The 25,028-nt window shown below is 30.7% G+C and overlaps 1 protein-coding gene across 2 annotated transcripts in view; it reads right to left on the bottom strand.

The window, feature by feature from the left end:
- Positions 1 to 2,930: 2,930 nt before the first annotated feature.
- Positions 2,931 to 25,028, bottom strand: part of LOC107451261 (fatty acyl-CoA reductase 1) — a 69,180-nt gene continuing 47,082 nt past the window's right edge. Inside the window, exons 7-12 of one of the 2 annotated variants that reach the window (XM_087167948.1) lie at positions 22,792 to 22,836; positions 18,793 to 18,911; positions 10,232 to 10,468; positions 8,513 to 8,642; positions 5,235 to 5,351; positions 2,931 to 3,073 (exon numbers count right to left, since the gene is read on the bottom strand). In XM_087167948.1, coding sequence (XP_087024074.1) covers positions 2,969 to 3,073; positions 5,235 to 5,351; positions 8,513 to 8,642; positions 10,232 to 10,468; positions 18,793 to 18,911; positions 22,792 to 22,836 — 753 coding nt within the window. In that variant the 3' untranslated portion in view covers positions 2,931 to 2,968. Of the gene's footprint in view, positions 3,074 to 5,220; positions 5,352 to 8,512; positions 8,643 to 10,231; positions 10,469 to 18,792; positions 18,912 to 22,791; positions 22,837 to 25,028 lie in introns of both variants that reach the window. The other variant, XM_087167947.1, reaches the window with a different exon arrangement.

Below are 25,028 nucleotides of genomic sequence, written 5' to 3' on the forward strand. Positions count from 1 at the left end.
AAATAGAGAAGAGGAACACAAATTGCCTGTTTTGCAAATATTTTCATCCACGGATTTACCCGAAATGGATTTGCACTTGGAAAAATTATATAAATTATCAAAGAAAAAAATTTTTAGTAGATAACTTTAACACGAATAGCCCGAAATGGATTTGCACATGGAAAAATTAATAAAGAAATTCTTAGTAAATAATTTTACCCACGAATTTGCCCGAAATGGATTTGCACATGGAAAAATTAATAAAGAAATTTTTAGTAAATAATTTTACCCACGGATTTGCCCGAAATGGATTTGCACATGGAAAAATTATAAAAATTAACAAAGAAAAATTATTCTAATAGGTAATTATAGCCACGGATTTGCCCAAAATGGATTTGCACATGGAAAAATTGTATAAATTAATAAATAAATTTTTAGTAAATAATTTTACCCACGGATTTGCCTGAAATGGATTTGCACATGGAAAAATTAGATAAATTAGCAACGGAAATTTTTTTAGTAAAGGAATTTCTTAGTAAATAATTTTGTCGAATGATTTGCCCGAAATGGATTTGCACATGGAAAATTTATACAAATTAACAAAGAAATTATTTAGTAAATAATTTTGGCAACGGATTTATCCGAAATGGATTTGCACATGTGAAAATTATATAAATTAACAAAGAAAATGTTTAGTAAATATATCCGCAGAAATATACGATTAATTTAATGATTTTATATAAAATGTTATTACTTTAATAGGGTATCCATTGTTTTTATCAAATTTTGAAAGAGTTTATCGATTTGTTTCTTGGATAAATAAATATTACTACATATTTTTTTAATTCTGTTCATTTCATTAAAAGTGGTATTTAAATAGATGCTAATAGAAACATTAGAATTCCAAGTAATTAGTTTATTAGTATTAAAATTAAAATCATTTCTTTTATCGTATAAATCGACAAAGCAGATATTTTCAACTTTTAACATACCCAAATCCAAAAAATTGAAATTAATATTATCATCATGATTACGAAGCAAGATTAATTCCTCAGGGTAAATATCATTTAATAAAATAGAAAAATCTTGAAAATAAAAGAAAATTAAATTCTTGAAAATCCCGCTCATGTAAGTATATCTGATTTCGCTACTCGCTTTAGGGATTTCGTTTTATACTGTTTTTTCCTTTTCTTTTTATTTTATTTTCTGTTTTTACGTGTTATTTTTACTTATTGTGTTCTATTTTATTTGTTGTAATTTTTGTAAAAAAATTTTTTGAGTGCTTCTCACACTATTGTGTTAATATATTTTGCTTTGGCTATATTGATACAATATCAGAAAGCACTCTTTTTTGCGGATATAATCGTGTGGGCTGATAAAAAGATTATATCTTTTATTTTCCGGTTTTTTTTAAAAAAAATTTCATCCTTTCTTTTTTTTTTTTAAGTCAGTTGTTTGTTATTTTTTTCATTATTATCCCCCCTTTTTTTTCATATGTCTATTACTTTCCTTTGTTTTATCTTCAATTTGAACTTATCTAATGATTTCTGTTTACTTGCAGCTTGTACGCAATAAATGAAACTTATTGCTTTTCTTAACTTTCTTCGTGTCTTCTTGTATTTATTCATTTGTTGTATATATATATATGTGTATATATATATATATATATATATATATATATATATATATATATATATATATATATATATATATATATATATATATATATATATATATATATATATATATATATATATATATATATATATATATATATATATATATATATATATACATATATATATATATATATATATATATATATATAACGTCGTTGCCGAGTGGAAGGATTAAAACAGGTCATAGGTCGGGAAGGAGGGTACAAAATTTATTTATTAATTATTAGACAAGAGCAGTCATGAGAATGAGTAAAAGTGCACACGAAAAGTTGCGCTCCTTGGTTATATGTTAGGGAAAATCTTGCAAAGTAAAATCCGTAAAATGTCTTACTTTAGGGAAAGAGGGAAATCTTAGTAGTTGCTATTGGTTTATGAAATAGATCGAATGTTTCCCACACAAAGCAAAGGGAAAAATGTCCTGCTCTTAATTCCATGCATAGTTGAGCCAAAAATAGATTTAAGAACAGGATGTGGCTTTTAAAAGTGTGAGAAAGTATTTCGTTCAGAATAATTAATTAGGATGAAGTTTTATAAAAGAAACTAACATAAAAAGATTAATTGAAGCTTTTTATGTTACATATATATATATATATATATACATTCTCGCTCTTGGGAAGTCATATGGAGGTAAAAGCTCCAAAATTTTGTAACGAACGACATGATTATGGCAGTGTGGTCAGCACTTAGCATTGCAATTTGGCCTCCTTTATCTTTAAAAAATATTGGTAGTTACGCTATGTATATTAAACTTATTTTGTCATTTCAGCTATATTTTATTACATTTTTTGCCCACTCTTCACAAGTGACTTTCACGGATTATTTAATTCATGCAGGAAATTCTTTTAATAGTGGTCTAGCCAGATTATAACTACAGTTGTTCAAGTTATAGGTCCATTACTATTCTGATAAAGCTCCAATCGATGTTATTGAGACCTTGCTCTCTAAATATTGTGCTAAATATTTTCAAGCCAAACGTTAGAAGAATTTTGTATCAAAACTATTAAATGCTACCTAAATGAAAGTTTTCGACTTAGAAAGTAATTGTAGTAACCACAATCCATTATTTCTATTGCCCTTATTTTCTTTTTGCAAGTAGAATTCACAACAGCGTTTTTAGCTTTTGTCAATAATTTTACGCTTGATGCATTTTTACATGGTGTCCTATTACATTTATATGAAAAACTAAATGACATATAATCACTTTTATTTCATGGATACGAGCACTAAGTAAATTAAAAAAGAAACGAGGCTACAAACCTATGTAATAAACTATTTATAGTAACAGTAAACTTTATTGATACAAAAACAGTTCAAACTACAAAATCAGTGCAGATATGAAACCCAGGCATGCGTACAAAATGTAACCTAAAGATATCAATGCAGTAACCTGAATAAAGCGTGTCATGTAAGTTTGCCTGAAAGAGTGAAACATCCATTAAGTATAAATTCCTTTATTTAACATATTCAATTCCTGAAAATGTACTTTTAGTAGTAATTGCTTATACAAATACTGTTAATTATATAAAAATGAAATAAATTAAATCCTCTAGTCTATATGGATAAGGCAGAATGTTTACATCGTTACGCTTTTCCATGTGGACAGAGAATCGTTGGTCAGGGATTTGTTTTCCAGAAAGATAACGATGCAAAATCGAAAATGTGTAGAAACTACTAATCATCAAAAGAAAAGGAAAAAGTACTGAAATACACGGATTGGCACCCTCATTCTCCCGATATTAATCCTATTGTATTATTGTGGCATGAACTCGATAGAAATGTTAGAAAAATGCGATTTATCAATCGAAACAAGCTTTCGGAATCTTGTGCTGGAACAAGATTTCAACTAGAACATTTTAAAAACTAATAGAAAGAATATCAAAAATATACTCTGCTGTGATTAAGGCTAAAAGAGGATATTTTGAAGAATCAAAGATTGGAAGAAATTCATAAGTTAGACATAAAATTATAGTTCTTGCCGCATAAGCTCTCCTATATTTGTCAAAATAAAGTTCATTTGCTGTGGTTTACAATTTAAAAATCTTGTTATTAGTTCATTTTTCAAAATTCAGGAGTGAGTCTAAACTTTTGACTGGTACTTTGTGTACATACATACATACATATATATATATATATATATATATATATATATATATATATATATATATATATATATATATATATATATATATATATATATATATATATATATATATATATATATATATATATATATATATATATATATATATATATATATATATATATATATATATATATATATATATATATATATATATATATATATACAAACGTCCGTTAAGCGGACATTTTTGGGACCGAAAAAATTGTCTATTTGTGAGAGTTGTCCGTTTACGGGAAGGGTACCCTAATAACGAAGTTTAACATAGTAATTTATCTTTAGAATATTTTCAAAGATGTAGAAATAATTAAATAATCTACAATAACTATCTACAGGGATATTTATTTAAACTTTAAGAAAGATTAGAAAGAATACAAATATAAAAAGTTTGATATAAATACATAATTCTAGATGTAGCTACAGATAAATAAAATATTATTTTTCTATTAGCATAGATACTCAAGTTAGACATATACCGAATAGGAGCTTTCAGTCCTCAGTCGGTTTCAATTAGTAGGTTTACATCCTCTTACACACACTTGTCATTTGATAGGGAACAAGGTTAATACCTTCTTGAAACTAAGCCTCCCATGGTTCACAGAAAAAAAGCAATGCGTACTTGTAAGTCATGAGGACCTATGAAGTTGATTATTCACAATTGATCAGCTATCAAGCGTCTGAATAAATGTTTCATTTATATGAACACCTCAAAGTTTCTTCTGTTCTCTTTTTTTTTAACCCCAGTTGTGTTAAATACAGTCCTCAAATTGATAAGAAAAATAAAGAAATTTTAAATGGGGGAAGAAACATTGAAAGCATTTAAGATGTTATTTCAACTTGAGGGGTCTCATAACCTGTGTGGTCCAGATGAAAAGATCAAAAGATGCCGATGTCCGAATTATTTCAAAAGAGCAGTATCATTTTCTCTCCTTTCTTTACAAAGATATGGCAAGGTGATAGGGGAAAGATTGATTCTTCAGTAGTGAAATAGTTTAACAATACTTTCAGTTATGGATCAGGCAAAAAATTTACATGCTTTAAAAAAGGTGAAAAGTTAAATTTTTTTAGCTTGAAATTTAAAGCAACAATAGTTCTTTTTTCAAATTTAGTAAAAGTAGTGTCCGATTATAGAAAATAGCGTTTCAGGGCCAAAATGACTGTCCGCGTCCGGTTACGGGAGTGTCCGCTTTGCGGAGAATGTACATAATGGTTTATTCATAAAAGATTCCCGGGAAATCAAAAATATGTCCGTATTGAGAGGCATCCGTTTTGCAGGAGTGTCAATAACAGAAGGTTTCATTGTATGCATATATATATATACAGAGAGAGATTAAGCATAAGGAATTTATGGAAGAAAATAATTTCTTTTCAGAAATTAGAAATTTCATTATAATGGAGGATTTGAAAAAATAAAACTCATACCTTATAACTTTTACCTTTCTTTCTTCCGGTGTCAGAGTATCTGCAACTTTCCAATCATAATATGGGCATCCATTTGGAATTTCTTCGTGCAGTTTGATTATGTCTATATCATCTCGTCTCAAAGAAAACATCTAGTAAACGAATAAACGCTTTGAATATACATGAAATATACATTAAAAATAATTATACATCAGGGGTCAGTGGTAAATAAATTTTGTAATGAATTAAGAAAACTCGTTATAATGAATTAAAGGGAATGGCGAGATGAAAATTAATATAGCAATTTGACTGTATTTTGAGTTTTGTAGGTGTTTCTAAAATCACTTTTGAAACCCTTTCTTTTTTTGTTCATCAAACAGGATCTGATGTGTCTTAGCCTTAACTTTCTCGATTAGTGACTAAATAGATCATTTGGTATTTTCCTCATAGTTTACGACACCTAACAAGCATACTTTTTCATTTCTTTTACTTACAATTATTTTAAAATCAAATAATAACACAGTCATTATGGAACATAATGTTTAAATAAATCTATATGGAGCCAGAATCACTCTTATTATTTTAATATAGTTTTTATTGTTTCTATTAACTACACTTTCAGAAATAAAACTTTAACTTTTGACGATAACAGCAATCCTTGAGAGTTTTTGAGAAGCATTTTGTCACGAAATCATTAATTTCTAACAATATTAGAATCTATTAGAACTGTTGCTTTTCACCTTAGGAATTGGAACGAAATTTAGGATATAGTTCTAATGATAATTGAACTAAAATGACATTTCAAACCGAATATCTTCAAGGAGGAAGATATTAAAAATAAATTGCTTACAAACCTTTAATAAGGCGACTTTATCCAATTATTATCAGCCTGTTGTTGTTTCTAATCCCAGCTGGGATAGCGGAGCTTTACCAGATCCATGAGGCCGAGAGTCTTCAAAAAATCGAGAAAAAGGAGAGGTCTCTCAAGAACCTCTTCCATGGTGAAATCCAAGCAATCAAGTAGATGGTGAGGACTAGCCTCGCTGGAGTTGCACTTTTTACAGGAAGGAAAACGCTTAATTTGTCCACTGAAAGTGAGGCTCTTAGTATGCCCATTGACAAATCTACAGGTAGATTTCTAACAATATTAGAATCTATTAGAAATAGATTCTAATATTGTTAGAAATCTATTTAAATCATTTGGTCGGCACGTGTACCCTGAAAGTCAAGGGCTCCTCCAGGACGCTTGCGGGGATACCAATTGTGATCCGTTGGAACAAGTCAAGCTTTATTAACTTGAGATTTGCGGATAGAAAATAATTCAAAGTAAGTGAGGGCCGTGTTTGGAGAGGCTGGGTGGGAAGTGCCTTCTTTTGCCAACTGATCAGCACGTTCGTTGCCAAAAAGACCCACGTGTGAGGGTATCCACTGAATATGGATGCCATGGGAGGCTGAGAGGGCATTTAATAAACGAAGTATAGAGACTCCCAGTCCGGATCGTTACTCTCTCCCAATTTCTCAGGTGCTGAATACAGCTACGACAGTCCGTGAAGATCCAGATATTCCCAAAAGTGGCTCTAGTCCTGATATTTTCCAGACCTGTTTGAATAGCAATAAGTTCACTGCGAAACACTGAACAGAAATCTGGGTTTCTTAGTGATCTTTATTCTTGAACTTCAGCAGGATATATAGTGTAAATTCCACTGCCGGCGTGGTGATGATCGTCCCCGCTACCATCCGTATAGATATTATCAGCCTAATTGTGACATATGGAAGTGAAACCAGGACAATGACAAGAAAAAGAAGAAGATGATAATACCCTGCTATTATTTGAATGAAAGGAGAAAAATTGAACCTATTAATGATAGAGGTGGATGGAGAATTAGGACAAATCTAGAAATTGAGAAAATCATAAAGGGATAAAACATTGTTTGCTTTATCATATTCCAGCGTCTTTCAGGCCTGAACGCATAGAGAGGAGAGACAATAATTACGGTGAGAAAAAGAACATCAACTGGGCGCCTATGGGAAACAGGCCCAGAGGTTGTCAATGATTGAAGGGCGACGTTGTTGGCAACTTGGAAATAATGAAGATTCGTAGATGGAGGTAGAAGTCAAAACAAACGGCTGTATTAAATATAATTGTTTAACAAGCCAGGGCTCACCAAGGGCTGTAGAGCTGTAGGAAAGAAAAGAAACAGAATATCTTGTACCTACTCTCGCATAAATTACGCAAGAAATCTGCTGTGTATTTAAATTAAAAAATATAAATCTGAAATATTAACAAATATTTTTTTAAGCAATTATGAATTAGATCAGAATTTTTTCATGAATAAAATTCTGGCATAGTGTCTGTATGCCTTAATGTTCTACAATGAATATTATTTGTGTGATGCGAATACCACTATTGATAAAAAAAAAATTACGTCCAAAAAATTTTGATAAATAATAGTAAATGAAGATAATAAAATTCCTAATATTCTCTGGGCATCCTTCAAGAAACACCAGGCCTTTCATTGCACAGCTACAATTTGATATGTATTTTGATTGTTTTAATTTTCTATGATTTTTTTAAACTATTGTGTCAGGAATCGAGGTTGCTCAAGGGATAGAACGCTCGCTTCTTGATGAGATGTCCTGAGTTCAAATTCCAGCGATGGTTGGTCGATACGAATTCCACATTCAGCTTACACAGACCACAGTGCTGACGTAAAATATCCTCAGTGGTAGACGGATCATCGAATAGAAGTCCCTTGCCGTCAGGTTCATCGGGGGAGACTTCCGTGGTTTTCCTCTTAATGTAATGCAAATGTTAATTAGTTCCATTAAAAAAGTTCTGCAAGAAGGCAAATTTCTTCCAATGCTTGAACCAGGAGTCCCCTTGTCATCCGGATTGAGTTCAAAAGTACAAGGCTACGGAGTTGAACATAATTGGGTGGGATGTTCAACCAAGACTTTTAAATATAAAAATAAAAAAAACTATTGAGTTATATTTTGTTATGCAAAATCACTTAATAAAATCAAAATCTTTGGTTACTGATAAAAAAAAGTTTAATATTTTTTCACTTATAAATTTATATTATATATATAATCAAATTTTGAAATTTTTTGTGAAAACTTATTGTCTGCAGCTTCCGACAACAAATATGCGTTTAGCTGAGAAAGACAGACTCTTGGTTTTACACTCCTATAAAAAGTTTAATTTAAATTTTAATAAATGAATGTTCTTAAATGCGTGTTTTTCTTTAATTTGCTTCATTACTCCCAGATACAGCCAAAATCTAAATATACCTTTCTCAGAACTAAATCTTACCTCCTTATCTCTGGAATCTAATTGTTCCTCTACTGTAATAAAATTACCCATTTCAAAATCAAATACAGTGGTGGTGAAGAAATGAAATGCATACGCTTGCTCGTCCAGTAATTTATAAAACTTCACCAACCTGGAAGTAAAGTAATAAAGTAACTGATGATTTTTGTGAGCTCCATTGCATGAAAAATTCAAAATGTTTGGATATATATCACTTCATTTTCAAATATTATGAAACCCATAACCATAAAATTGTACTAGGTTTGCCAGCCCCCTAATAGTCGCATAATCTTGAAGAAAACGGTCATAAAAGTGTCCATTTTTTATTCAAGAAAATTATATAAAGACAAGTTTATATGAAATATACGTGCTCATTTTTAATTTTTGAGTTAATTTTTAGCTTACATGTTTAATGAGTGCTGACATCTAGTTTGAAATAACGTATCTTTAAACTCATCAAAAATTGTTTGACACTGCCATCTGGTCCATAGATTGAGAAATAAACATGATTCCGGGCATAAGAAATAGATTGCTTTAATCTTTTTGTAGCGTTACTTTTGATCACACCAGTCCTGAAATATCACGGGTATGAGAAATAAAGAGCAAAAATTCCCCTCGTTGTTTTGAAGGGGGCCAGAAGGAAGGGGTTAAAGGGATTATGAAGTAGTACATAGCCACTGAATTATGAGTGAGCGTTTGTTATGAGAAATGAGACAATTCAATTGCGACAAAGAAGGTTCAATTCATAACCATTCTTCATATTTTATGTTGTTCCTCGGATATGTCATTTAATTAATTCCTATTTTTTATTAATATAAACAATTCTATATTTTGACATCTATGGTGGATTCACATTCTCAAATGAAGGAAATAAAATTAATCTGGAAAATTAGCGGCCTCAACAGTTGAGTTAAAAGAGACTTTATTTTTTCCGATGATTTATTTTATTCGCAAACCTTTAATTTAACTTATTATTTATTATACGTATATATAATTATATATTATACTTAGTGTATAACTTTGCCTTTTAATAACCAAAGGCAAAACGGTCATACCACCTAAATGGGCTGTGTTGAGGAAGAAATAAAATTTTGCAATTGTAAAGGCAAAATGGCAGAGAATTAATGAAAATAACATTCCAATTTTATATTTTAGCTAAGCGTTATAAAGTCTAAAAATAATAAAAAAATAATAATTGGCTATCAAAAGCATGAATAAAAGTTAAAATATTAAAAAATAACTGGCCAGTAAAAGCATGAATAAGATAAAGTAAACACATAAAGAGATAAACAAAAAAATAAAAGCAGACGATAAAATTAAAAGACTTTTTTGTAGAACAACAGAGTTGTTGATTTTTTTAGATATTAGTTTTGTTTCGGAATTAAAATTTTCATAAAACCCGTTGCGGGTTTTTCTAGTTTGTTATATAATATTTTAACTATCTTGTTATACTGGTACTTCATATTTATTACTGTTTGTGTTGTTTGTGAATAAAAGTTTTTTTATAAGAAACAGAACTGTTATTTATATAGCTTGATACGTTACAGCGTGTTTCCAAATTTGAATCAACTGGATTTTAGAGTATCATCTTAAATGTAATGTAAAATATTGAGGATAAGACATTTTTAGAAAAAAAATTTTTTTGGTTGGAATTGGAGAACCTTTTAAATAGTTACCGCATCTTAAGAAACAAAAAGCACTCAAAATAAAAGAAAAATATACCTGACTTTGCTTTTTTGAAGAGAAAATATGAGATCAAGAACATAAGCTGGGAGATAATGCTCATACAGTACCAATAATTTATACACATATATGTTTTTTGCGACGGAGAGAGAAAGTTTTTGAAAAGATTTGGGCAACAAAAACTGAGAGTAGAGTTTTTTCCAGGTCTCGATATATGATCCGTACGTTAGAAACCATGGTCCTGCAGTACAGTTGATGATTGACATGGACGGCATTCTAAATTTGAAAAATAAATAAATAATATAGTAACTAATACCTGAAAACCCAGAAAACAAGAGTTTTGATTTTGATGAACTATAAGATTTTCAAAAGTTGTAAAGCAATACCATAAAAAAGCATGAAAGATACTATTTTAATTAAACAAGTTTTAATTTCAAATATTATTTTGATTGTCAGTTTTATCTGGACACAGTTCCAAGTGCATGTTTACGAATAACGACAATGCTCAAAATTTGTGTTTACGAAAAGGTACATAGCTCTAACTGCGTGTTTTCGAAAATAGGCACCTCAAAAAAAGCGCATTTTTTCTACCCAACTTTAACAACTAAGCAGAAAATTGCGTGCTTACTTACTTAAACACTATAAGCATAATCATTACAGAGCGCGCATCCGGCTTCCACCGAAAACATTGCTCACGTAAAATATCCTCAGTGGTAGAAGTCATAGGTTAGAATCCCTTTGCAACCAGGCAAACCATGGGAGGTTCTTGTGGTTTTCCTCTCTATGAAAGTCAAATGCTGGTTAGTTCCCTCAAAAAGTCCTCCTCGAAGGTAAAATTTATCCCATTATTTGATCCAAGAGTTCCCTTGTCTTCTAGATAGGGTTCAAAATTACAAGGCTACGGATTTGAACATTAGTAGTCGTAAACCCAAAAGTTCTGTCGGCTGTTTAACGACGGTTATAAAATAAAAAATCATTACAGGGAAATATCCCGATATTTAGGGTCCGGATGGCTTGGTTTGTTACAGATGTAATTTTTGAGGCGATGTATTTAAATTCAGAATTCTAAACGATAAAGTGAATTTTAAACCTCAACATTCCTACAATGTAAATCTAAAAGCACTCTCTCTTCCATATGCCTGTTAAGGCAGAGGGGTGCGATTATTCTTGTTTTCTAAAACCACTATTATAAGTGTATTGCAACTGTGGCAAGCTCTTAAAACAACTGTTGAATTTTAAAAATTTTACTAAAAAAGACTAATTTATCAAGTGATTTATGACAATAGACGATATCATGTAACGAATTTATTTGGACTAGTTTATTCATTAAAAAATAAAAAAATACTCACAAAAGGAAAAAATTGGAATTAAATACTATATCCATTTTCGTTCACACGCATTTCGAATTGTTGAAATTAAGTTACAATTGTAAATAAACAAATCATTTTGAGAAAAAGAAATATTTTAATGAAGATTATAACATAAGACAAACTTAGACGAAAAAAAAAAGAACACTTCTATTGATATATTTTCTATAAAATTAAAAATAAAAAGTTGCCAAAATCAAACGAACAAAACAAGGCAATGCATCCGTCAGACTGCTTACTGTGATATACATAATACATATATCACAGTTATTCTATAAAACCTAACTGAGTCCTCAAACTATTGAGTACTTTCTTCGAAATGTTTTTTGTTAAGAGGTCAGCTACATTATCTCGTGAATTAATATATTGAAAGTCGACAATTCTTTGATCTACATTGTGCCGTATGAAATGATACCTAAGATCTATGTGTTTACTCTGATCAGACGTAGTTTGATTTTTAGCTATGAACATAGCTGCCTGGTTATCAACATTTATTAGTACTGGAGGTGGTACAAACATTTCTTTATCGAGCTCAAACAGTAAACTCTTTATCCACAATACTTCTTTGGTGGCATGGGCCATCGCCAGGTATTCAGATTCTGCGGAAGACAATACAGTGCAATATTGTTTTTTACTGGACCAAGACACCGCAGCACCCCCAAGAATGACCACATAACCACTGAATTATTTTCTGTCAATGCAATCTGCTGCCCAGTCTGCATCGGAAAAGGGGATATCCTCTCTGACCCAAAAGATAACTATTGTACTACTCAAGACAGCCCCCCCCCCCTATTTTAATTGATAGGCTTCGGCGCGCAAGAGCACGTAGTGAGATTGGCATTGGCGTATTTTAGTACCTTCGAAGTATGCTAAAATTCTTGAAGTCTAGAAACTCGCCAATTCTCTCAAAAGAAGTTGCATACTAGTATATTAGAAATATTTTAAATTAAGTTATGCACTAGGTATTTTTCATGTTATTACTGAAATTAACTTTTTATGGACTTCGTTTTAAAGGAATGTATCGCCGTAATTCAGTATTTGTTTGGGTTCTGAAAGTATTAATACAAAAAAGTCACTAAAATTGAATTGAAATGGAAGAAATGTGAAAGAAGCTAAGAATGTTTTTTTTTCTGTGGTGTTAGCATATAAGCACACATTTATTTGCGAGAATTAACTTTTATCAATCTGAATTTTTGAAACATTCATTAACGACAAATAAAATAGTAACGAAAAATTAAAATAAATACCAAAAATTGCTATATATATATATGGGGCATTCTCACGAAAACTGTCATTTTTCAGTTCATAAAATCCCAAAAAAGTAAAGTGAATAAAAAGCTCTGAAACTTTTTATATTAATAGAAATATGTAATGGCATTATAAAAAAAAGTATATATCCTATAAATTATACTTAATATTTAAATAAATTAATTAATTTCACTGTTTAAAAAGTGAGGGAATGATATTTTATTTTAATACATGTTTTCCTCTAAGTTACAGCTACCTCAAGATTGAAAATGATAACATACTAAGTATATCTAATATTTATTATAATTTAGTTTTATATTTTTAATATCTTTTACAGGTTTGGGAAATAAAATTGGCTGGCACGATTGAACAGAAAAAAATTTAATAATAAACTCATCTTGAATCATTCCCTCACTTCAGCATCATTCTCTCACTTCAGCATCATTCCCTCACTTTATACACTAGTGAGGGAATGACAAATTTAATAAAATTTAAAAATAACAGTTAGGCCTAATTCATTTCGGAAATCAATCACATACAATTATATTCATGCAAGAAAGCAACATATAATTATCCACTTTCTCAATGAAGTTGTATTTTATTTTACTCTAAAAAACGACGTGAGGGAATGACAAATGTAAAAAATTTTACCTGGTTTGATTCATTCAAATTTATCCACAGCAAAGCTTTTTTAAGTTGAAAAATTAGTAGACTTAAATTAGAAAAGAAAGCAGTCATTAAAAATTCTGAATTTTATTCTTGTTTTGTAAAATCATAACATTTTGTAAATATTAAATATTAACGAAAACAATAAATAAATTTTTAAACGAATTGCAATAAATAAATTTTTAAAATTAATCGCTCAGAAAAGAATGCAGTCTTTAAAAATTCCGAATTTCATTCTTCTTGTTTTATAAAATCATAACATTTTGCAAATAATAAATATCAACGAATCGAAATGGCGCCAATCAGAGATAAACGCATCATGTCTATCAACCGCTATGGAAAGAAAGATAATGCGATGGATTAGCGTCAACTCCAAACCTGTGATTGTAAAGTGAGGGGGGGGGGGAATTTTGAGCGAGGGACTTTGGGCCAGAAAGGATTCTCCCATCGGAAAATACTTCTAGCTTCTTTCGAGTTTTTCTATATGTCAAACAAAGTTTCTAATGTTTTGTTTGTTTAAGATACCTGAATAAGTGTTTGACACTTCGCCAAAGGTTTTCAGAAGGTCTTTCGTTAAACTGGCTCATATAAGTTGAACTATAAGCAATGTCAGGGCGAGTACCACAGGCAAGATACAGTAAACTGCCTATTGCCTGCCTGTATGGAATTTTGTTCGATGTTTCTTTAGTTTCCTTCCACTCAGCATCGGTTAACTTATAGTGTTTAACACAGGGTCTAAGGGAGTTGATGCTCCTATGAGTAAGATTGCATCAAAGGTCTTCAATACTTCTTCTACATAGGATGTTTGGTCTAAGGTTAAGTATCCATCAGCATACCTTTTCACTTTCATCGATAAAATTTCACCTACTTCTCCAAGATTCCTTGCTCTAAACTTTTGTTTAACCTTAAGTTTAAACATGTCTATGGCTTCTGAATTTCCAACAATAAGCATATCATCAACATATATGCCAAGGTAAAGTGTTTTATTTGGATGATAGTAAATGCATGGATCACTTTTAGAACGTGTTAATCCATAATCTCTCAAAAAGGTGTCGAAACACGTATTCCACTCTCTTCCAGATTGTTTCAATCCATATAGGCTTCTTTTAAGGTGGCAGACAAGATGTTCTTTGCCTGGCACTATGGCTCCTTCAGGCTGTTGCATGTAAATGTCTTCTTTTAAAGTACCATTCAGGTAAGCAGCAGTTATTACCATTTGATGAATATCCATTTCACATTCCACAGTTAGTGCCAATAAGATCCTGATAGATTTTAATTTTTTTACGGGAGAGAGTGTTTCTTGAAAGTCAATTCCAGGAACTTGATATGTTACCTTTAGCTACCAGTCCAGCTTTAAATTTATCACAATCTCCTGTCTCAGCTTTCTTTTTCCGAAATATCCATCTAGAACTGATAAGCTTGACATTTGGTGGTTTGCTAACAAGCTCCCACGTTTGTGCACAACGAAAGTTTTTAATTTCTTCATCTATGGCCTTTTGCCACAAATTTGCTTCTTGTGATGTTAGAGCCTCTTCCAATGTTACAGGGTCCCAATGGAATTGCTTTGCATTTGCAGAACATGCTTCTTTTGCCTTGTAAAGTACATAATCTTGCAAGTGTGCAGGGGTTTTAATAGCTCTTGTGCCTCTTCTGGCAGAATCACTTCGACAGACTTGATTATTTGGATCTTCTTGATCATGTTCTAGTTGGTTGGACTCCTCTGTCATTTCAACTTGTTGGTAAGTCTGATCTCCACAAACATTATTTTGGGATTCATCTTGGATGATGGCGTTTGTGTCTGGATGCTGATCTATTTCTTCTGGCGATATTTCATGTAGTTCAAAATTTGGATGTTTAATTGATTTTTCATCACTTGAGTTCATATTGTGTGTGTCTTCATTTTCAATAAATAAGGAAATCTTATCTTCATAGGGTTCTTCTTTGGTCAATTTGAAAGGGAACACATCTTCTTCAAAGAGCACATCTCTGCTGATAAAAAACTTTTTTCTTTTTGGATCCCAGAGTTTATATCCTTTGATACCACTTGGGTACCCAATATGGATACATTCTATAGCCTTTGGGTCAAATTTGTTCCGCCTTTGAAATGAGCGTGTATTTCTCCAGGCCCGACATCCAAAAACTTTCAAGTGATCCAAGTTCGTTTCTTTACCTGACCATAACTTTTCTGGCGTACGTCTTCCAATTGCAGTAGATGGGCGTCTATTTTGGAGATAAGATGCTGTGCACACAGCTTCAGCCCAGAATTCTGGCTATGCTCCTGATTCTATGAGAAGGCATCTGGTAATGTTGATCAAAGTCTGGTTCATCCTTTCTGAAATTCCATTTTGTTGAGGGGATTCCGGCACAGTTAGCTGCCTTTGAATTCCATGTTTAATAAGATAATTGTCAAAGTTTTGTGACTTAAACTCACCTCCATTATCACTTCTTAAAATTTTTATCTTTTTGCTGTGAAAATTTTCAGCCATTCATCAAACTTCATTATGACTTCATCTTTAGTTTTGTTTGGATACACTGTAGAGTAACGAGAAAAATCATCGGTGAACACAACAAAGTAATTTGAGCCTCCCATTGACGGCGGTGAAATCTTTCCTACTACATCAGAGTGCACAATTTCTAACGTTTCATTAGCTCGTGAGTTTGAGATTTTTGGAAACTTCTTGCGCTTCATCTTTCCTTGAATGCACACAGAGCATGGCTTGTTTGTTTCAAGATTGGATTCCTGTTTACTTTTGGTGGTTATTATGTTTCTCAAAGTGCCTGGGGAAGGGTGTCCTAGCCTGCGATGCCAGAATCCATTCGTCTGGATCGTTGAAATGTACGCTGCAGGACAATCTTCTTCTATAATATATAGTCTTCCCTGTCTTATAGCTCTCAAAACAATTTCACCAGTTTCTGCCAATATCTTTGCTTTACCATGGGCAAATTCAATCTTAAAACCTTTTTCTGCAATCCTGCCAATCGACAGTAAATGTCCGCCCAAGTCTGGTACATACAATACATTTGCAAGACTAATGTTGCTGTTGGTAGAATCTTTTTGAACTGAAATAGTGATGTTTCCTGTTCCGGTAACTTGAATTTTTTCAGAATTCGCCACTTCTACTACTTAGGTGTAATCAGTTAGCGATTTGAATTTCTTTCGGTCTGACGTCATGTGCTCTGTAGCACCACTGTCTAGAATCCAGATTGTTGAGTCTTCAGCTTTAAATTTGTTTGTTAATAAGGCCCAGCTCATTTTTAAATCTATAGCAGTCTTGGCATTGCTTTGATTTCTTTGTTGTGCTTCTTCACAATTTTTGGAGATGTGATCCCATTCTTTACAGCTAAAACACCTGACAGTTTTCTTCGAATTTGCAGCTGTTTCGCTGTTTCTTTTTGTTGTCCATTTCTTCACAGTGTTTGTCTGCATTGGTCTTTTTTTATTATAGTTTCTTGTGTGAAGTGCACGTTCTTCTTGCTCTTCAACATTTGGCACATTTCTATATATTCTTTTTTCTTCAACTAATAGTCTAGACTTCACAATGGTTGTTGTCAAGTTATCTTCATCCTTTTCTAAATTCAGGATTAAGCTTTCGTATGATTTTGGCAGACCTATTAACATGACGAGGGCAACTTCTCTGTCGGTGAAAGCGTAACCACCACTCGACAGTTTTCGGTGTATTTCAATCTATCTGGTCAAATATGATAGAATTGTTTCCCCAGGCTTCAAGTTAATGTTAAAAAAGTCCTTCATTAATTGCAAAACATGCAGTAAGCCAAATTTATTATGCATATCTTTCAATACAATCCATGCGTCCCTCGCTTTGGCGCAGTCGCCAATATCATCCAAAAACGTATCTTCTACAATCAAGAACATTAGAGTTAATGCTTCATCATTTTTCTTTCTCTCATTTTCGGACATTTCAGCAAGTCAATAGCCAGGCTCAACTGCCTCCCAGCATTTCTTCTGCACCATCAGTGCACGGGCACGTATTGCCCATGCATGATAATTTTCGCCGTTCAACTTCTTCAATTTGTATTCTTCCATAGCGGCGATTATTGTGCTGCCTATCTTCTTAGATCCGAATTTCTAATATTTATTTACACAGAGCGTCGTGCTGTTAACTTGTTGAAATTAAATTACAATTGTAAATAAACAGATCATTTTGAGAAAAAGAAATATTTTAATGAAGATTATAACGTAAGAGAAACTTTGACGAAAAAGAAAAAGAATACTTCTACTGATATATTTTCTATAAAATTAAAAATAAAAAGTTGCCAAAATCAAACGAACAAAACAAGGCAATGCATCAGTCAGACTGCTTGCAACAATCTCGATTTGCTGATTCCATCAACAACCTCCGGTCCTGGTATTTTATATTCTTTCACGAATTACGTCCAGATTTAAAAACTCACCTACATATTCTTTCCTAAGTTTCATAGAACATGTAATTAAGGTTTAATTTACATTTAAAACTGAAACAAATTTAATAATTAAGTAAAAAAATTAAGGAGAGGAAAGCTGATTTGACGGTTCATATAGAAATCGCAGGTATGCGTCTCATACAACAACGCCCCCTATAGTTCGTTGCGATCGCGAATAAACAATTTTTTAGTTTGATTTGATACACATATAATTTAATAGGATAGTATATTTTATTTTCAAATTTAGTGGATAACAACTGTAAAAAATGAGTGAAAACAATCCCACGGACATTACGACGGATTTAAGGTTATGTCAAGGTACGTCTCTTGTGAATATCAATTGATTGAAAGGTTTTCTCTTCTGAAATTACATTATGACGCATTCACATACATTATTAATGCAAATACATTTTCCATGGCGAGACGATGAGGCAACCACAAGCACTCCCACTGGTTCAAGAGGGAAAAATGCACAATATTACCGTTATTACAGAGCACGGAAGTGAGCGGAGCAGAAAAAAGAGTCATTGAATAGAACCAGTCATCCTTCTACGACTGCTGATTCTTCTGCAATTAACGTCGCAGGTTACGAAGTTTAACTTCTTCCGCGCTGAGAGACTCCACGCACTATTTTTTTATTTCAAGTATTTCCGAAATTAATAAAGCCTTATTGGCGTGACTAACTATTTGCAGTTATTTACTTTTCACCTGAATGAATTAGTAATGTTTTTCCATTAATTTTGCCCTTCAATTTATATATGTTATTTCAATTACCGTTAATTTTGATTTCCTTAATTTTATCGAAACACATTGTTGGTTATAATTTGAATTAATACGACTAGTTGTTCATAAATATTTAAAGAAATTTAAGTTTTTGTTAGTAAATAAATCCAATACCTCTTTGTACCAACACTCCAGGCAGCTACAATATGCATATTAGCCACAATGTCAACCGGCACTATGTCAATGCGAGCATTCTCATCAGCTAAAAGAACTTTACAGAAGCCTCTACCTGTCTGTAAAAAGATTCGATTTTATTTCTTTTATTATAAAATTTTAATTTATCTTTATAAAATTCCTTGAACAAAAATAATTTTTTTTATCAGTTTAAATATCTGAATATGTTCAATTAAAAAATTTTAACTTGGTAAAGGAGAATTAAAACATTTATTATGTTAGATGTTTCACAAAACATTTTTTGACATAAAAGAGTTTTACAAATAATTTTGTTACATAATAATGTTATTTAAAAGTATGAGCTCGAAGATGTTATGATCTAAAGCGATATGTTAGAAATGGCGGGGAGCGATGACAAAAGAACTGCGAAAAAAAGGCAAGGACCAGCATGCAAATCAAGTTAACTTTTTCAGTTTATTAGATTCTTGATGAATTATACCATTTATTGAAACGTTGATTAGAGTTGAACTTATGATATGTCGAAAATATATAAAATACAATTTGTTCATCACTGTATTTCCTTTTGTAGGGCCGGGATAGCTTGGTTGGTAGGACGTTGGGCTCGTGTTCGTCAGATCGTGAGTTCAAATCCCGGGAACCGAAGAATCCCCATGCATTAAATGATGACTGAACTGTTGCATGTTAAAGCTGTTGGGGTCACAATTTCCTCCAAGTTTGCGTAACAAATCAATACATCTTGGGGGTACGGAACTGGAGATTGATCGTTCCATAGTTCAGGTCAAAACTACGATCTGTGGATGAATGAAGATTATGAATGGATTCTACATGTAAAACGGACTGCGACTGCGTGGCAGAAGTCATATTCTTGTCCACAGATGGCGCCACTGAGAAAATGAGAAACGCACCCTTGCCTTAAAAATTTGCTTGATTTTAAGTAGGTTTGCCGTTATTGATAAGTGGCATTAGTAAAAACAACATTTCCTGCTTAAAAAATTTGAATATTTAATATATTTCCTACAAAGCTCAAAAAAAGTGGGTGTTGCTAATCTGAAATTTCGAGGTATGTTCACTGAAACCTAGAGTAACCAAGAACAAAAAAAAAAGCATATTATGCCCGGGAATAATTAAGATTTTCAGAGAAAAGAAATTCGAAAAATCTTTGTTTTATATTCCATACAATTTCAGTTAGCATTTATATCAATAAATTTGCATGCTTAGTAGATATAGAAGCTTTTTGAAATCCTGTCATCCGCCGAAAAACATAAGATGATTATGAAGAATACAGTGAATTAGTTTATCTTTGGGAATCGAAAACCGAGTCTAAAGCTTGGTACCACTATTTAAAAAATAACATCACAGATTTTTTTCTAAAAGAAAAATTCTGCTATACCGATTTCTGAAAATGTTAAATTTTAAAGATTTCTTCACTCTTCATTCCTTTGATGTCACAACAAGATCCTCCTACTCACTTAGCTCACCAACAATCGTAACTGTTTTTCATTCACCACTTTACAATCGTGTTCAATGTTAACAAAATGTACGATTATTGCACCTTCATATAAGAACATTTTGTCTGTATGTTAATCGCAACAAAATGAGCTATTACCTGAATTTGAAAAATAATTATGTGTACGTAAAAAAAAAAAAACTTATGGAATATAGATTGTGTGGACTCCAAAGAAATGAAGAAGAAATTTTATTTGTTAATGAGACATACAGCATTCTAAATAGCGAACGCTTTTTATCTTTCTTGTATTAATTTTTTTTTTAAATTCAATAATTATTAATATTTATATCTGGCAACTCCTCATAATCTCTCTACCTTCTTTTTTTGTTGTTTTTCGTTTGCAATTTTTTTGGTTGTTTTGCTTTTGACATCAACTCAAGCGTAAGCTTAAAATAAAGATTTCAAGAGAGAAAAATATACTCTTCTGCAGCAGTAGATAAATAGTCAACATTTAAAACCAAATAGCTTAGAAAAAATTAACGATAAGAAACTCTTAAGACTGCTACAACTTTAAAACAAATTTAAAGTTCAAAAACAACTCGCTTTAAATTAAAAAAACAAGTTCTTCTTTATCAGGAAGTCAAATTTAACTCCGTAGTAGCATTTCAATGCGCAACAGTACGGCTCACGTGGTATTTTTTATTGCAAGTTTAACAATTAATAATTTTCGGACTAATTATTGAATGTTGCATTTTTTTATTCCTTTGTACGTTTTTCTATACACCTCAGTAATTATCAAGGAATTTTTGTTGAAGATGTTGATGATTTATTTTCAATTGTCCGTTATTCTACTCCAAAGTTATATAGGCAAGCAATTACAATAAAGTTCAGAATATGCTTTAATGAAATAAAGAATTTTTTTTGTTGAAAATATGGATGTCCATCTAAATAAAAATTTTTTTCATTTATATATATATATATATATATATATATATATATATATATATATATATATATATATATATATATATATATATATATATATATATATATATATATATATATATATATATATATATATATATATATATATATATATATATATATATATATATATATATATATATATATATATATATATATATATATATATATATATATATATATATATATATATATATATATATATATATATATATATATATATATATATATATATATATATATATATATAGCCTTATGTATCTAAATATGTTGATTGAAAAAAAAGTGCGAGAAATAATAACAAATCCTAGCAAAATCAAATTATTTAGCATTCATGCAACGGTTTTCGAATTATATGGTAATGTGTTAGGCAGATGTAGGGGAATCTCTAAAAATAGTTTTATTTCAACACTCAATTCAAGGTAGAAAAATAAAGAGATTACAGATTATAATTAGGATTTTTATTTATTGGAAAATGGATTAAAGGAACGTTATAAATTAGTTTTTAATTAAAAGGAAATATGTCATTAATATTTTTACAGTACATAAATTTTAAGTTTTTAAGTCAAATTGAATTTTTGGGCAGGCAGCACAACAAAATGCTATAGCGTAAAGAAAACAATAAGAACAAATAAAAATATTATAATATAGAGAGGAAATATATTTTAGTTTGTATTTTTAAACAAAAAATTTCTTTCCGTTAAGTGCCACTCTCTGTTTTTTTAATAATTGATATACTTAAAAAAAATATTGAAATTAAAAACGGCTTTTAATAAAGCATTGTACCAAGTCTCACTCCTCTTCCAAGCAAATAAAAGACTTTTGTCCTGAAGATCAGTACAGTATGTCTATAGAAAGAAGTTCCCTCACCACCAAGACTAAGGCCGTCTGCTGCTATTGGATTTTTGTTAATTTTTGACCTGGTTGATTTTCTTAAAATCCCATTTTAAACATAATAACCATGACATAGTTTTTTAAATAAAGTTTACGGAATGTTTTGGGAATAACGGTTATTGTTTTTATCAAATATACAAATATGTTCTTTTTCTTGATTTTTTTGCATTTTATGGCAAAAAATTGTAACAATAAAAAAAACATTGATATTTTGATTTACTGAAATAGTATTAATCATATCACAATCATCTCTCATAGTTATGAATCTAATAATATAGATTATAAATAGTTTTAATTGATCAACAACATTAATTGAAAATGGAACATGTAAGTAATGTAATACCAAATCTAAAGAAAATGGATAAAAAGGTGGGGTTCATTCAGTGACAATAATGACACCAAATAAACCTACGACTTTTCATCATGTTTCCTTATTTTTATAAAAAATTCTTCAACAAAAATTAGAATAAAATTTACATAAAATAAACATAATATCTGGAAAATTAACTGAGACATACACTCAATATTTTATTTCCTACTGTATCTTGCAAAACTATAAAAAAAAATTAATTAAAATTTTTTGAAATTATTTTAATACAAGTAATTCTTTGAAATATCTTGAAAAGCATCAAAAATTTATCAATATTGCTTACCAAAAGCGGTAAGTCAACAATTCCAAATCCTTCTTCTATGTAGCCCTGAAAACAAATGATGCGAAATATTAAATTAAAAAATGTTAGTCTACATATAAGGTGATTTTATTTTATAGCCGTTGTACATCAGCCGACCCAATATTTTGGGTTTACGACTGCCAGTGTTCAACTCCATAGCCCTGTAATTTTGTACCCAACCCAGAAGACAAGAAAACTCCTGGATCAAGCAGTGAGAGAAATTTGCTTTTGTGGAGGACTTTTTTGATGGAATTAAGCAGTATTTGCGTTAAATGGAGAGAAAAGCCGCGAAATCCTCCCATGGTTAGTCGAACGACAAGGGTATTCTAACCCATGATCTGTCTACCACTGAGGATATTTTACGTCAGCAGTATGGACAGTGCGAGCCGGTTGCGGAATTTAATTCGTATCGACCAGCTATAGCTGGATATTAGGTGATAAATGAATCGTTAGTGAAAAAATTATTTATTAATTTTTAAAACTAAAATAAAGCGAACTGAACCTGGTTTTAAGTAATAATGAAGGATAAGGCATTTCAAGTGCATTTCAATCTATCTAATCTAAATTTATCTCAGGGCTGTGAAGTTGAAATTACATATTCGAAAATTCAGAGTTAGTAAAAATTAAAAGAAATGGAAAAAATTAAAAGTAACATCCTATAAGTATAAAAATGATAGAAACGCTTTTAACTGATGAAAATTGCTAGGACAAAATATTTATGATTAAAAAATAAAAATATTTATCAAGTGAATATCACTGCAGTTACTTAAATTCCAACTTTAACAAAATTAAATTCTTATATATTAATAAGTTTGAGCATTTGTTTTAATGAACTATTGAATCAAACTAGAATATTATTAAAAATTATACAAAAAATGTCTATTACTGAATGATTATTAATTTTAGTACTGTCTTTTGATTCATTATGTCTAAAATTAACTTTATTTAGTAAAACAGCTAAGTAAATTGAATAGATAATACAATTACTTTAAAGTATCATTTGTAACAGTTTCTTATTCACTAAAGAATTATATTATAATAAGATGTTGATATCTGTTCCAGTGTGCGAAATCATATATTAATAACTATTTCTTTTCTTGCAAATGTTTTAAAAAATAAACCTTATACCGTGCTAGTGGGAGAAATGTCACCAAGCTTTTAGTGAATTCTTTGATAACTCATATCTTATTGCATCTAGAACCTTGAAACTTCCGACGGTAGATAATGCTTTTTTTTTCAAGAAACTCACTAAGATCTCTAAGATGATCAACAAGTTGGCAACCGTCCATGTTCCAGAGAGAGCGACTTTGCTTTGCCTGTAAGTCTTAATTTTGTATTAAAACCGCCAAGATAAAATGTGGATTTTTAGGAAAATGATACCTTCCAAATAAAAATAATTTCTTATTCATTATTCAGCAGCCAAAAAAATGCAAAAAACGCGTATTTTTATGTAACGAATATTTTTAATGCGATATGTGTTATTGACATTAAATCATGAATACAACTTAATAATGATTTCGAACATTAAAACGTTTAACTAGTGTGCAAAAAACGATGAAAACAAAAAGAATATTGAAACAATGACAAAGAAATGATTGCGTTTTAATAAAGAAATGCATATTAGACTGAAATACAAAAAAAATACATGAACGGAAAAAAGAAAACAGAGGAAATAGGAATGAATACGAAGTTAAACAAATCCGCATGAACATGTAAACTAAAACGTTACATAAACACTCCCGTAGGATCATATTTCATACCTCAATAGTTCAAAAGCTATGCAAATAGTGTTATTTGGTTTTCAATCTGTTTTTCATTTATAATGTGAATATCACTTGAGTAAAAAAGAATAAAAAAACTACTTTTCTAATAGTACAAAACTTATCTTGTCAGAGCACACTAATAGCGAGGTATATTCATGCGGTAATAGCAGAGATTTTATTTTTACACGAGGTATTTCCTTGGAGATTTACTGTGCTTGGATCCTCAAATTTGCCCTCCAATGTCATGCATTCGTTTCATTCGATTGTCATGTATTAATTTCGAATGACATGCTTTCGCTTGAAGCATCTTCTCTCCTTTACCATACAGTAATTCTTATCAGCCGATCGTTGTTCCATGCGTCTTTTTATAAGCTTTATTGCTAGATTCTATAAAAAAAAAATAACATATGTCTGCTTCTAGATTTGGGCGGAGGAATAACAGTTGAAAGCAGAAAG

This window comes from Parasteatoda tepidariorum, chromosome 7 (assembly GCF_982258835.1).
Source record: "Parasteatoda tepidariorum strain Cologne lab strain chromosome 7, Ptep-v5.0, whole genome shotgun sequence".
Classification (NCBI taxonomy): Eukaryota; Metazoa; Arthropoda; class Arachnida; order Araneae; family Theridiidae; genus Parasteatoda; species Parasteatoda tepidariorum.